Source organism: Miniopterus natalensis, chromosome 22 (assembly GCF_054644295.1).
Source record: "Miniopterus natalensis isolate mMinNat1 chromosome 22, mMinNat1.hap1, whole genome shotgun sequence".
Taxonomy (NCBI): domain Eukaryota; kingdom Metazoa; phylum Chordata; class Mammalia; order Chiroptera; family Miniopteridae; genus Miniopterus; species Miniopterus natalensis.
This window is the reverse complement of record NC_142102.1, coordinates 3,868,807-3,884,167: the sequence shown is the minus strand read 5'-3', so window position 1 is coordinate 3,884,167 and position 15,361 is coordinate 3,868,807. Positions and strand designations below refer to the sequence as shown.

General features: G+C 49.6%; 1 protein-coding gene across 1 annotated transcript; it reads left to right on the top strand.

Annotated features, from left to right (window-relative positions):
- Positions 1-601: 601 nt before the first annotated feature.
- Positions 602-15,067, top strand: PGPEP1L (pyroglutamyl-peptidase I like). The gene is made up of 6 exons (XM_016200927.2): positions 602-635; positions 2,831-2,883; positions 11,068-11,190; positions 12,155-12,381; positions 13,190-13,338; positions 14,952-15,067. The coding sequence occupies exons 1-6, from the start codon at positions 602-604 to the stop codon at positions 14,999-15,001; spliced, it is 636 nt and encodes a 211-aa protein (XP_016056413.2). The 3' UTR covers positions 15,002-15,067.
- The last annotated feature ends 294 nt before the right edge of the window (positions 15,068-15,361 follow it).

The following is a 15,361-nucleotide window of genomic DNA, read 5'->3' as shown; positions in this document are numbered from 1 at the left end:
AACATATTTTGCGGAATCAGATTAAAGAGCAACCAAATTTCACCCAGTCATAATGGCCAAACACAATGAGGACTCTGGGGCAGGCAAGGAGGGAGATTACTGAAGAGTGGAAAACCTAAACGAGCAACTTGTAGGACTACCTGCCATCCTGGTTTGCCCAGGACTGTGTTGGTTTCAGCACATTTTAGCCCCCCCACCCAATCCTAGAAACCCCTCAGCTCCAGGCAAACCAGGACAGACAGTCACCAAACTCACCTTTGAATCATGCCAAACAGCAAACTGACCCAGACCCCAGTGGCCAGCAAGTCCCAGGTGGGGCTCTGCCCCTCTCTTTGTCTGCTGCCCTCAGTTTCTGGTCCTGAGCTGGCTCTTTCTAACTTCAAGGGCATTATCTTACCACCTCTCCCTACCCCAGAATCTTCAGGCTTTAGGGGCCCCAAAACTCTGCAGGACTCTGTGGCTGTACTCCCCTCCCCACAGAAGCCAGAGGCCTGGTGGCCCTGCGGGAGGGGCACCTTGGGCTCCTAGTGTCCAGTGTCCTGGCTGCCCCACAGCCATCTGACCTGGGGAGGCTCAGAGGCATGCGCCCTACTCCGGTTTCATGGAGCCCCAGTCCAGCTGCGTGGTGGTGACCGGTAAGACTATTTTTCTGCTTTCCCATTTGAGGCTTTTAGCGTGACCCTGGAATGCGAAGCTGCCTGATTCTGGTCATAAACGGTTCTGTCATGGAGAAAAAAGGGGGGCTAATGGTGGTGACAGTAACTCCAGAAGGAAGCTAACTTTTAGCTCTGCCCTGTTATGAATGATCAGGGGATAGAGAAGCTTTTCTGCTCTGTCCTGCCATTTGCTTCAAATAACTCCTGAGTACTGTACACGTAAGCACCCACCTTAGGCTGAGGCTCAGACTTTGACCTGCAGCCCACTGGGGAGGAAGCTGAGGCTGATGTCTACTGTCCCTGAGTCTGAGGCCCAGTGGCCCAGGTGGCATCTGCTGGGGTGCAGTTTCATGTAAGGAAGGAGGAGCTGGGGTCCTAGAAAGGACAGGGCCTCATAAGGCTCAGACAACCCATCTACAGCAACCACCCCCAAAGGCACACCACTGACCCCCAAACTGGAGAGCTTTTGGCCACTCAGAAAACCCCAAGGCATCCCAGAGAGCCACCAGCTGGAGACACTGAACACAAAAGGCCACCTGGGAAGGAATGGGAGCCGCCCACTCCTGCTTTTCACCAGCACACCCCAAATCCACCCCAGCCCCTCAAGTTGTTGTCACGCCTGGTCCCCTGGAGGGTTTGATTTCTTTATGAAGCTCTTTGTTTTCACTTAGACACATCTGGCACATTTTAAGTTTTGGGGCCTGTGTTGGATGAAGGCACGTTGGAGAAACAAGGATTCCTCTGTCTGTGGCAAATTGAAAGTTACCTGTCTCGCCATTTTCAGACTATAATCAGACTCCTCTTAACCTTCTGAGAAAAGGAATGCTTTTTGAAAACCTTTTATCTCCCTTGGTCTCTGGCATTCTGGGTACAGAGACTGAGTGGTTCAAATTTCTCTTGAATTCCTAAGGAAACCATACCCGATACACAAATGATTGTTGCTTGTCACTACTGAAATATGAATATTGAAGCACAGGGCAAGTCTCAGACTCACATGGACCCCGGCCTGTCCTGTCGGCATGCCATTTGCTGGCAAACCCAAGGCTGTTTGCTGAAGTACCTGATTATCAGCTGTGGCTTCCGGAGTGTGGCCTGCCTTTATTAAAAATGCTGCGAGCTGCCAGGGGCATTCTTTTCATTTAATTGGATTTGCTTCGTGTGTAAATCTGGCCAAGACAATTGGCACAGAGACAGATGATGGGAAAACAAGGCTCTGACAAAGTGCCTCAAGATCAAGGGGTTCTCACTAGCACCAACAATACTAATGGGACACTGAGAAAACCGCCACCCCTCCAAAGGGCCTCGCTTTAAGATTTCTCTAGCCCTTCTGTAAGTCCCACTCAAGGACTTACCAAGTTTAAAGTCTAAGGTTTGATCCTGCAGAACGAGAGCTTCAAGCCGTTATCGGCCCAGCTGTCTTTCCTAATTTAAAACAGATAAGAGGTGATCTGAATGTGGTTATGGGAACAGGATTCTGAGGCAGGGTGTTACTTTTGTGTGCACTGCTGCATTTTTAGAATTCCTACAGGAGCTACTTGGTATCTCAGCGATTTTTTCCTAATCTCAATATTTTCTATAACTTTTTGTTGTTGTTATTGTTGGCTGCTTGCAGTGGCAGCTACCGACTTACTCTGTAGGATTCAGCCAATGCCAGAGGTCACCACTCACTTCCTGGTGCAGGGACATCCTATCTAGACTCCATCTCTGAAAGAGGTTAACTCCCTCCTGAACCACACTTGTCAGTGGTTAGACTCGGAGGTTAGACCTTCAGAGGTACAGACTTTCCAGAACTGACTCCTACTCTACAGGCCTGTGGTCCAGGGTGCTGGGGTTTCAGAGACTGATAGCTCATCACAAATCTTCTCCATCTCAGAATTTGTATGAAATTGAGACATATGTTCTCAGGAATCAGAGAGATGGAACTAAAAAATCTGGTGTGTTCCTGCTTGGCTTCTCCACAATGCCTCACATAAGAGAGCTCTGGAGATACTCCCAGACTGGCAAGGTCATAGTCCTCCAAGGAAGGGGATGTGTGGAGTTTCAGGGGGCCAATGATAGCTCTAGGAGACACAGGAAGTTCTCACAGGGTGGGGGGCAGGGAGCAGCCCAGGAGTAGGGACCCCCAAATCTCCCCCAGGCCTGGCCTGAGAAAATCAGAATCTCTTTGGTTTCAGGTTTTGGGCCCTTCCGGCAGCACCTGGTAAATTCCAGCTGGGAAGCAGTGAAGGTAAATGCCTGCGGGGCCCAGACCCAGGGATTCAGGGCCCAGTCAGTTCCCTCTGCAGCTCTGAGAAATCCAGAGTACAGGGCCCTTAGTAGTCAGATCCACAAGGGCCGGGAATAAACAAATACTCGGGGCCCTGGGAGAAGGGCTGGCCTCTGGTCTTTGGGTTGTTCCTCGCCTGCCCCCAAGTGGCCCTTTTGGGCTAAAGGAATGTTCCTGGGAAGGCCAGGCAGGCTCAGCTGCTCTAAGAACTGGGTCCCTGTGGCCCCCACCCTTTCCAGCTATGGGGGTCTCAGGAAAGTCACTCCCCCACCCCCTGCCTCAGTTTCCCCATTAATGAAGTGGGGGAATAATAGTGAAATATAGTCAGGACTATACAGGATAGTTCTGACAAATAAAAGAGGTGAGTATGTAAAGCCAGTAAATATGAAAACCTGTAAAAGCAGCTTTTTAAAACATCATGCATCACACAAGGTAAGCACTTAATAATTGAATATTATTATAAACAACTGTATTTTTAAGAATGTAGCCAACCATTCCTGGGACAGTATACGGGAGGGGGTTCTCATCACTACAGGGGGTCACTTCTTCCCCCTGAGGCAACTGCCCCCCACCTGTCCTCACACAGCCGCTGCGATTTTATCCTTGACGGCCAACATCATGCCTCTGTTGGGTTAAGTCACAGGTGGAGGCTCGAGTCTATTCTCAGAGCTTCCTAGTCAAGCTGATAATGCAGCAAAGCCACTTGGAACCTTGCATCTATAGCCACCGTATCACTGATTTTCCAGCCTGTCCATGGAGATAGGGCAAGGATCTCACAACTCTTGGGATAATAATAACGAGCATCTCCCTGTCGTCTACAGGGACCTCACCTACTATAGCAACCAGCTCAGTGCCAACCGCTTCCCTGGCAACCACTTTGATGATGTGGATACTGACCTCTGAGGCTGATAACCTCAATTCACTTGAAGGACCCCTTTTCCATAATTTCTTACACCTTTTTTCCTTCAATCTGATGGTTCTTACAATAATGACGGGTGTTCCATCTCTGCACTTAGACTTGATGAAATCCATTGAGCCCTTTCTGGATTACAAGCTCAGTCAGCATGGGAAACATTCCAGGCTGTTTATCTTACTTTGTAGAGCCCAGACCAGAATCTTAAGAGCATTAGGGCTGTATTTGTGCAACCATAAATATGATGAACACACCAGAGAAAAGTACAGGAACAAACGTGACCCTGGAATTCACACAGGTTACTTAGGGCAGCAGAATGTAAGATCTGAGCTGAGATTCCATGGGCAAGCTTTACTTCCTTTTCATTCTGGGGATGGGCAGAGCTTTTGGGGACACACACACAGGAAAAGGAAGTGATTGGGCATGCCTCGCCTCACCTCCATCCTCACATCCACTCACATGAGAAACATGTTTCACGTCTTGAAAAAATGTCAGCATTACATTAGGGATGCTACACCTGGGGTTTCAAAACCCACAGGGCCCTTGTGGGCCTGCAGGCTGACATCTATAATCATAGATAATTAGGCTGCACCCCTAACCAGCCTCTCTGGGGTGCTCCTGACTCTCCCAGCTTTGGGCCCCACCCCCTGGGCTCCAGTGCTCACACACTGCACCTTCTCTCTGCACAGGAAGGTGGCTGACATCCTGTCTTGCAGGCATTTAAAAAACATGTAGACACAGACTAATGAACCTGAAGGACCTATGGTGGTGAAATTTAAGGCACAGGGTTCCCCAGATATGGGGATATGGTTGGGGAGCTAGGAGATTCAACAGGGTAGCAGTCCGCAGATAGCACCCTGTCTTTTACCTTTCTTGGTAACTATGTTCTAAGAGCTCACAATCTGGAGACAGAAAGTCCTTTAGCAATTATGTATTAAGCAGCCAATCAATCAAAGTCAATTAATAAACTGGACATAACAGTCCTAAATCCAATTATTCCCTAAAGGCCCCACCTCTAAATACCATCACACTCGGGATTAGGGCTTCAACATATGGATTTGGGAGGAATTCATTCAGTCCACAGCTGGGACCATCTTGAAGATGAGCTACCATGAGCTACCATCACCCTTCAGAAGGGTTACCCCAACACCTATCCCAGTAGCCACAAATGGGAGTGCACGTTGCTTCATACATGCCCGACACCTTGCTGCTATGATTTTTAAAACCTTTGCCAGTTTGATTAGTTATCATGTTGTTAATATAAATCCTATTAAGCTGGCACTCTCAAATCAAGGTAAAGGTCAGTGAAAGGAGTGGTGTCATTAACTCAATTCCTTTGAGTTTCCTGACTGGTCACCTTTTAGGAACGGAAAACCACCTCAATAATAATGAACTGCATCTCTATGACTGGTAAAGTCTTCTAAACTTTTCATAGACGTGAATCCCAAGTGGTACAGCCCGACTACAGTCATGATCAGTATAGAGCACAGGTACCAGCTGCAATTTCTCCACATCCTTACCAACACTTGTCATTTCCTGTTTTTATCATAGTGGCCATCCTAACACATGTGAAGTTCTGTTTTTAGTCTATAAAGTTAAGAAAGAAATGAACTTTGACCAGTATTTCATAGCTAGACTGATGCTAGCCTTGCTCTGTATGTCCACAGGCCCCTGGACAGGCATGGTATATCCTGAGGGACAAGGAAACATGTCACCCTTGAGTCAAGAGACACTAAGGGGATAGAGTGGCCCTCCCTCTTTGATTCACTTAATTTATTACAAAGAATCTCAGCCCAGTTAATGGGTGTCAGGATTATATTATCCAGTTTTAAGTATGCTGATCTTCAAATTATGATCAAGGTGTCTTCACCAATAGGATCTGCAAACCCACAGACAGAGGATAACATGAGTGATGCGGACCTGAGCAAACACACACAAACAGCCGAGTGACACTTCTGCCCTCCGCCTGAGCTGTGTGCCAGCCACGGTTTTATATAAAAACGGCAATCTGATAAGTTGGCCAACAAAGGATGGAATTAATAACCATAGGAAATACAGATTTAATCCACAAAATAACAATGATGCCTACTTGCCTCGAGACATTAAAACATCAGCTCGTGTATGTGTGCACACTAAAACCTTTTCTTATTAGGGCCATGTGACCAGAAATATTTGGAGACAACTGCTCCAGACAGAGGACTGGAAAGTACGGGGTCACTGTTTTTCATGGCTGGACTGGTTTCAGCTACCACCTGATGGATCCCAGATCCCATCCATCCCAGCAGATCAAGAGTAAACCATTATCACACCTTCTTCCACTGTCATTCCCTGGAGACACGCACAGGCCCACCAAGACCCTCAGCTACAGCCCAGCACAGGCACTGCAAGCAGGAGGTTCTGCATCCACATCTAGTTACTGGTGGAAGAATGTGGGAAAGAAGGAAAAAAGGAGGGTGGGAGATCTTTACACACATCTGTAAGCCTATTACTCACTCCTGCTAATTCTCCAAGATCTGGTCAGAGGACCCTCCGTGCAACCCTCTTGAGCTGTGACTCCACATGCCTGGTGTTGCTTAACCTTCACAGCAACCCTTATTGCTACACTTGACAGACAGGGTAACTGAAGCTCAGCAAGTTTCAATAATTTGCCCAAACTCACACAGTCAGGAAAGGAAGAAAGGGGGTTTGGGCTCTTTCTCCTCTCTCCATTGCTCACCCTCAGGCTTGCACAGCCTGGGGCCCAGCACTGCCTTTCCAATCAGGGCTCCTGTCATCACTTTCTATTTCTAGTCTGTTTCTGCTCCAAGAATGTGACCCTCCAGGACATGCCAAGCCCTGAGCAGAGGACCGTACTGCAGGTGCTGGAGGAGTTTTTCTTGAATGACTAAATGAAGAAACGCATTCCTGCTTCCTGATGCCAGCTCCAAGCTCTCACTTCATAAGGGAAAGAACCAGACTTAAGAAAAACAGCAACTGTTTTGCAACACCAGTTGGTGCCACAGCCCCGGTAGATTTGAAAAAATTCTGAGAGCAACTGGTATATTTTTTCCTTCCTTTAATTCCCTCCGCTAAACTGCCATGTGTTCCTGGCGACCACATTTTGGAAGACACGGAAGCAGGAAGATGTGGGAGAAACAGGCAGAAGTCCCATGCCCTCACCCTGGCTTCCCCAGGACCTGGGCATTGATGGGGTTCATGCATTTTTGAAGGATTATGGCCCTGGCATGGGCACCAGTTCCCTGCTGAGCCTTGTCATTCCCCTGGTGAGAGCGACACTGTGGATGCCACTGTCAAGTGGGGAGGGACAGAGCATGCCAGGCTCTGTCCCTCCCCACTTGAGCTCAAAATGCTCTCAATTCTAGGTGAGACAGTGTGTCATTCTGGAAGGCACAGACCCCTGGCTCCCACTAGCTCTGCATAGAACCTATGTTTTCTTTGCTAAAACAACCAGCCTTTGTCAGCAGGAAGGGTGGTGGCAGCCAGTGGCCTGTGGTCTGCTGTGCAGAACGTTTCACTCACTGCTTCGGACAGGTCCAACTTGGCAAATTCTAATAAAAGTCACCCTCAACAAATCCCTCTTACATGACTTTCTCAAATTAATGTGGGTTAATTATGAGCATGAATCCCTCAAACAAAGCTCCGGTTATGTGCCAGGCAGTGTGCTGGGCACCTATGGGTGAATCATCTCATTTAATATTTGTGAGAAACCCTCTGACTCTTAATTATCCCCATTTCATAGGTGAGAAAACTGAGGTGCACCAAGGTTAAATACCATCTTCGACACTGTGAAAGATGGCAGAGCCAGGTCTCAAACCCATCTTTCTGATCCCAAAGCCCCTTTTCCTGTGACACTACAGTTGGGATCTGGCTTGCAGATGGCTGCCTTCTGGCTGTGTCCTCACTCATCAAAGAACGAAAGGTTGTTTTCTTCCTTTCTCCATAAGAGCACTAATCCTATCACAGGGGGTGCACCCTCACGATCTCATCTAAACCTAATTACTTCACAAAGGCCTCATCTCCAAATACCATATATTGAGGGTGAAGACTTCAACATATGGATTTTGTCAGGGACACATTTCAATCCATAGCACATGCCTTCCCCCCCCCCCAATCAAGCTGCAAGCTTTCCCTTCATCAGGACAGTACTGGAAGGAAAAAGGAAGAGGCTGACAGTCTAATCAGAAAGAGAAAATACACTAGAGAGCTACTGGAGGAATCTATCAAGGCAATACAAGAGTAAGTTCAAGTTTATACTGGTCCACAATCCCTTACCTACAGCTCTGATATCCAAAGATCTCTAAATCATAAAAGCTTTTCTTAATTTATCTGGTGGCAAAAAGTGACCTGAGGTGATGTGAGGCAACATGTGACATCTGCATTTTTCCCCACCCTAAAGTGCACATTCCCATTTCCTGGCTGGCTATGGGGTGCAGCCCAGACCACAAGTTCCACTGAATCCAACGGGGGATTCTAACCACAGCCTGCAGTCAAGTAGAAGCCTGAAAAGAACACCTGATAAGCAGAAGCAGGACCTTTTAATCTCCTGGGCATCACCTTTCAGATGAGTAAAATACACAGAGGTGTCAAGTCCAAAGTCAAACACTCTCCATCCCACACGAGTTTGCCAATTACCAGGGGGATCTACAGTTTGGCTTCTCTGCATTTTCTACTCTGGCAAAAGTGATGCCATCAGGTTTCTGGGAAGCACGGCCTTAGGGAGTGTTATGGGTTAAGTGTCCTTATAAAACTGGTGATCTGGACACAGAGGCAGACGTGCCAAGAGGGAAGGCAGTGTGAGCACTGGAGCTACGCTGCCACAAGCCAACAAAGGCCTGGTAAGAAGCTGGAAGAGGCAGGGGACACGATCCTTCTCCTACAGGTTCAGAGGGGGCATGGCCCTGCCTACACCTTGATTTTGAACATCTTTCCTGCAGGACTGTGAAACGATCAACTTCTGTTCTAAGCCACCCAGTTTGTGGTACTTCATTATGATACCCACAGGAAACTCATTCAAGGAGTTCCCCACACCCAGCCCCTGAACCCATACAGCAGCTGGAAGATCTACCAGATATCCAGAGATGCTCTCTCTCCTCTCCCCTCTCAACTGGCTTGGGGTGGGGTGGAAAGAAAAGGCTGGGAGAAAGAAAAAAAGAAGGGGATCACGCTGTAGCCTGCCTTGGTCTGGGCTTTGCATATGTAACAGCCAAGAAGCAGAGCTTCTTATGTAAAGAGGAGGCACTGACCAATCACTGCTGGGCTGGTTGGGTGCTCAGGGTGCATGTCTGTAGCCCTCAGGCACGGCTTCCTTTGCAGGCTTATTCATTGATGTTGCCACCACTGACAACAGAACTAAAACAACAACTCAGGGCACAGCCCTGAAAGCAGATTCCCAGACCACTCCATTTGGTTCTAGAGATCCTCTGCAGCCTCTGCTCAGAGCCAGCCCCGTGAGAAGTCCACTGAGTAGAAAGACCTAGTTCTTCACAGATGGATGGCTGGGTACTGAAAAGCAGCCCTGAGCCAAGCCAAGGTCTCCTCACCCTCATGACAAAGTGAAAGGGGACTCCCGAGTGACCCCTTCTAGCCCTCCCTCCCTAAACTGAGAGCATACAGAGGAGCTGCAGCCTGTGCTTCTCAGTGCCCAACCCCCCATTCTCTTCAGGACAGGGAGCCAAGATGGCATCACAAGACCTGGAACCCCCTTGATCTGGGTTGCCCCTATAATGCTCACCTGGGAACTTGGCCTGCTTCTTCCATTGCCCTCCAGTTCGCTGCCCGGCATGCCCTAGCCTCCTTCCCGCCCCCTACCATCAGAGTCAGGCATGTGGTCTTGGCACTTACTTTTGGAAGAGAGCAAAGCTTGAGTGGGTCGAGGGAACTGGGCTTCTGAGTTGTTTCTGGAGGACGGAGCAGAGCCCCTCAGGAAGGCTGAGCTGGCTGAGGACATGCTTGACACACCAAAGTCAGTCAGAAGTGTCCTCCTTGATGACAGTAGCATAGGCAGACCTGTGTCTGGGCACATCAGGCCCAGCTGTCTCCTGCGAGGCCGAGAGCAGGGCCCTGTAGTCTCCTGGTTGCAAACTTGGGGAGGTCTGACATCCCTGGCTGCCCTCTCCATCCAAGGATGCACACGCCTGGATTTCCTGAAATGCCAGGAAAGGGAGTCAGGGAAGGCGAGGCACTAATCCAAAACCATCCTGGTGACAAGCACAACTCCTGGCCCAGGGAAGAGACTTGGCCTTTTCAGGGATGCTTTTAGGTTCCCGATTTGATACAATGTTTGCCAACAGTGAAATGCACACCCCTAAGATCTCACTCTGCTGCTTTTCTTCCTTCCAAACTGGCTGCCATTCCTCTTGCCCTCTTGAAGGAGGGTGCTACCCGACCTTGGGTTTCTTCCAGTTCTTGTCCTCCTAACCCTGGTCTCTATGGATCTCACCAAAACCCATGGCTTTTGCTGCCAGTGTCTCCCAGAAGCCTCTCTGAGCTCCAAACACACAGAACCAAGGGACCAGCTCCCTTGGTACTTCAAACTCGGCAGGTCCAAAATCAACCCCATGATACTCCTCAGGTCCACCTCCACCTGCTCCTCCATCCTCTTAGGATGCAGCTCTGCCTCATTAGTGCCTTGTGCACATCCTTTGATGGCTCCCTGTTGCCCTAAGGAGAAAACCAAACCTTTAGCTAAGCACTCAATCTGACTTCTGCAGGTGTTTTCAGCTTCTGCTCCCATCCTTCCCCCATGTGCTGTGCTCCCTGACACAACTGGTCATGGAGGGTTGCTAGTCAACATGCCTGGGGGTGCTCCCTGCAGTTAACTCTGAGGTTAGAATCCAGGAAGGCTAAATACACACACACATATGCCCCACCCAGTGTCTCTACAGTGACCTCTTCCTAGCACGCCCTTCCCCAGCTTCTTTCTCCGGCTTGCCCCATCTGTCCCTTAGAACTCCCCTATATCCTCTCTGTGAACTATGTTCTAACCTGCAGACTGGGTCAGATGTACCTCTGGAGCACCCACGCCTGACGGAAGCAGCTTCGCTGGGCCTCGAGGGGCACGAATGGTGGTTGTCCTGCTGGTCCCTTGCTGCTGTGTGAGCTCCTTGAGGGCAGGGTCCAGGACCACAGAAGGCTCCTGGGAGTGTGGGATGACCAAGCTCAAGTGTTAGCTTTCCAGGGAAGTCCCCTGGCCCTCCGACAAGCAAGGTGAGCCTGCCTGCGTCTTTCTACAGGAGCTCTCCAAGCTGGGCCTGGGGAGGGACATGGACGTGGAGCTGCGCACTCTTCAGCTGCCCGTGGATTACAGGGAGGTGAAGCAGAGAGTCACCAGAATCTGGGAAGATCTTCGACCGCAAGTAAATGATGGCTGGGGAACCACTGGGGATGGGGGGGGGGCTGGTGATGTGATGGAGTCCCAGAGCCTGTGAACCCCTGGACTCTGGTTCTAGGGTTGAGGGCTTAAGTGCAGGGGCCCCACCCCAGCATCCCACCAGTACAGGCCCAGCAGATTTCATAAGGTTCTCGGCCTATCTCTAAAACTTTAAGCTGAAATGCAGTGTAGATTTTTGGAAGAAGGTGCTGGAAAGAGGAGGAGGAGAAGAAATGGAAGGTTTCTTCCCAGCCAGGGCTCAGAGGACAGGTACCACCTGACAGGCGCCCACGCAGGGAAGGCCGGCGGGGACCCGGGAGGGCAGCTGCATGGTGGCCCATCCGGGGAGAACCACCTCCACGCTCATCCCGTTTTACCCAGCTACTAAATAAAAAACTGAAATCAATAACATATATATAATATACGTTTAGAAAACCAAAAACTGGTACAAGTATCCCCCCAAATACAGAGACCAGGTGATGAGATGAACAAGACACACACCTCCAAACGTTTAAGACAAGGCCCCAACGATGTGATAAAAAACACTTCGCTGTTTTTCCAGGAGGAAAAATCATCCGTTTAAAAAATTCTAAGAATATTGTTATCAGCTCTGTGGCCAGCTTCCCGCGTTAGCGGCTCCCAGGCAACGCGAAGGCCTCCTGCGGCCTTAGAGAGCAGCTGGACGCCCCCCACCCCCGGGGGGGATAAAAGGGAATAGTCTACCCTGCTTAAGGATATTTTAAAATATAAAAGCATTTTGTTGGAAATTTAAATTTCAAGCCAGCGTATTAACCGGCGGACCTGAGGCGAGGCGGCCACAGAGCGCGGTGGCGGTCTGAGGTGTTTGGCCGCCTCGCCCTTGCCCTCGCCCGCCGCTCGGCCCCTCCGCGACAGCCGGGGACAAGCGGGCATCAGTGTCCCCGCCTGCCCGCTGTCGCCTGTCCCCACAGCTCACCGTGCACGTGGGCCTGGACGCCGCCGCCAAGGCCGTGGTTCTAGAACAGTGCGGCAGGAACCGGAGTTATCGCGAGACCGATGTCCGTGGCTTCCGGCCCGAGGGCGGTGCGTGCCTTCCGGATGGCCCGGAAGTGATTGAGTCGCGGGTCAGCATGAAGGCGGTCAGCCGGCGCGTGGCCGTGGAGGGCGTGCCGGTGGCGTTTTCCCGCGACGCGGGCAGGTGCGTTCTGTCGCGTTCCGGAGCGCGTAGGGGAGGATGGCCGCGGTGTCCTCAGACCCCTCTTTCTTCCAAGAGGTCCCCCCATCTCCACCCCCACCCCGGGGTCCAAGGCCCCCTCCCCTTAACACGGCCTTTGGGGTGTTGGTAGAAAAAAGACGTGAAGGCCTATTTTGAGAGCCACTGATTTTTATGGGTGCTTTCGTTTTATTGATTGCGGGCAAAATTGTGCTTGAACTATTATGATTTAGCCCCAGGTAGAGTTGAACTTACCTTTGTTTCTCCTAACGTTGTCTCCCAGTAGGTAGCTTCTCCTCCCCGCAAAAAAATTAATGAATCTGTAATAGGCACGAAGGAGAGGGGTTCACGGGTCAGAGGGGTGGAGGAGGGCGGGTGGGTGGAGGGGGAGAGAGTAGCCAAAGAATTTATATGCATATATGCACAACCCGAGGACATGGACAATGGTGGGGAGAGGGAACTGGGGAGGGGGAAGGGACAGGGTGGAACGGGTCACTGGGGAGACAAAGGGACATCTGTAATATTTTAAACAAAAATAAAATTAAAAAAAAAAAAAGGTGAACCCAGCTCGGCCACTTGCTAGTCATGAGACCAGGAGGCCAAGAGCCAGGCTCCCCCCAGCTCATTCCCAGTAACATGTTCTTTCTGAGGCAGAAGAATGAAAACCTCCGTCCCCCAGGGTGGCAGTCCTCCCTCCTGGGGGTTCGGCGACACTTCAGGGCCGCTTCTGGTTACCTGTCCCTGAAGGTAGAGGCTGGTCCAAGGAGTAACCGGGTGTTTCCTGCCATTGCAGATACGTCTGCGATTACACCTACTACCTGTCTTTGCATCTTGGAAATGGGTGTGCGGCACTCATCCACGTGCCTCCATTATCTCCCCAGCTCCCGGCCGGCCTGCTGGGAAAAGCCCTGCAAGTCATCATCCAGGAGATGCTGGAGGAGGGTGAGAAAGCCCAAGTTCAAAGCCTGGTTCACAGAAAACTCCACCTTAGTGCTCTTTGGGAGAAAATGAAATGTTTCAGTCCTGTGCGGAGAGTTCAACTTTGCTTTGAGAGGTTTTATAAAAAAATTGCTTGTAAAACAGCTTACACAGAGGAACAGATTCTGAATTTGCCCAACAAAATGACAGAGGGTTATTTTATTGTCAGAAGGCAGTAGAACACTCTGAAAGGCAGGCATTTCACAAGGGATTAACTAGCTTCAGTTATGGTTTTCATGACAATAAAATGAAATCCTAGTCTTTTTTTTTTTTCTTCTCTTGAAAGACGATGCAGCGGGCCTGTGTGATCCTGCCCAGATTGCTGGGACCACAGACCTGTTCTACAGAGCCTCACATGGTGGGCTGATCTATGATCAACTGGCCATGGGACATACAGGTGTGGTCACTGCTTAGTGCCCCATTCCTGGCCTCTAAGCTCCTGCATCCAGGTGCTGTGGGCAGCTTTCAAGCCACTGAGTCTCAAGTGTTTCTTGTTTCTTTTTAAACTTAAAAAAAATTGTAGTAAAATACATGTAACATAAAATCTACCACGTTAACCATCTTTAAGTGTTCAGTGGCATTATGTGCTTTCACTGTGTAACCATCATCTCTAGAATTTTATCCCAAACTGAAACTCTGTACCTATTAAACAATATACCCCTTCTCCCCACTTGCAACCATTATTCTTCCTTCTGTCTCTGAATTTGACTACTCTAGGGACCTCATATAAACAGAATCACAATATTAGTCCTTTTGTGACTGGCTTATTTCACTCAGCATGTCCTCGAGGTTCATTTGTGTTGTAACGTGTCAGAATTTCTTTCCTTTTTAAGGCTGAATAATATTTCATTGTGTGAATAGACTGCATTTTGCTTCTCCATTTATTTTTTGACAGACACTGAGTTGCTTCTACCTTTTGGTTATTGCATTTGGAACAGACTTTACAGGACCCCCTTTGCAAATAAAACTGGATCATTTGAAATAAAACAGATCAAAGTCACAGTGTAGCATCTCAAAGCCAGCAAGTGGAAGTGGGATGGTCTGGCCAGTGCGCAAATGCACAAGCATGCTGCACGCATACGTCCAGCTGCATGGTTGTTAATGTGCAGATCCTTCTGTATTTGTAGGCAAACACTGCTACCCAGAGCCCTTGATCCCCCACCTCTCCCTTATTCTAGTTCTCGTATGAGGACAGTGGCAAGCAGGGGGCCTCCTGTCCCGGCTTCTGTGTTATTTTAGATTGCTTGGCACCAAGCCATACATATGTCACAAAGTTTTAGATGTCATTTGGTTGGGAGGTCCCAGAGCTCCCTCTTGGTGAATACGTCATTTCCCCCTCTGTGGCCTCCAAAATTCTTTAGGGAGAACCCCAGAGGGCCCACATCCTAGGCTAAATGCCGTCCCCCATTGATACACACCGGGCCTGTTTGATTATGACTGTGCTGCAGTTCTGAGTCAGTTTGAAAACCACAGCTGAGAAGGCTGAGCCTCGGGTTGGTCATTTAATAGCTGGGGGGTCTGTGGCATGTCTGCTTATTTGCTCATCTATAAAACTAACAAAGCTCCTTCCTTTGCAGAATTCTTACAAAGATGCAGTGAGAGAACGGATGTGAAAGTCCGTCAGTGATGGGAGACCGCTGGGCTCATGGCTGGACCCGTGAAGGTAAAAACAGAAGCGACCTTGCTGGACTTGAGGTCTTAAGACGTGGCAAAGGGAGAGATTGTAACACTTCTGAAGACCCAGCACCTTCTTCCTCAGAAGTCGCTGCTCCTCCTGAGGACAGGTGCAGAATGCACCTCAGCAGCCTGGAAGGCAGCATTAATCCATCTGGGAGTATGGGAGAGGCACGCTGGCCTCCTGTGTTCACCCTGCCAGCAGCCAGGACATCGCCATAGCTTCGGAAACAAGTCTGCCTTTGTCACTGGTCATCTACTAACAGCCCCCTGACGGCCAAACACTTCAAAACAATGGTGAGCAAAATCCGGG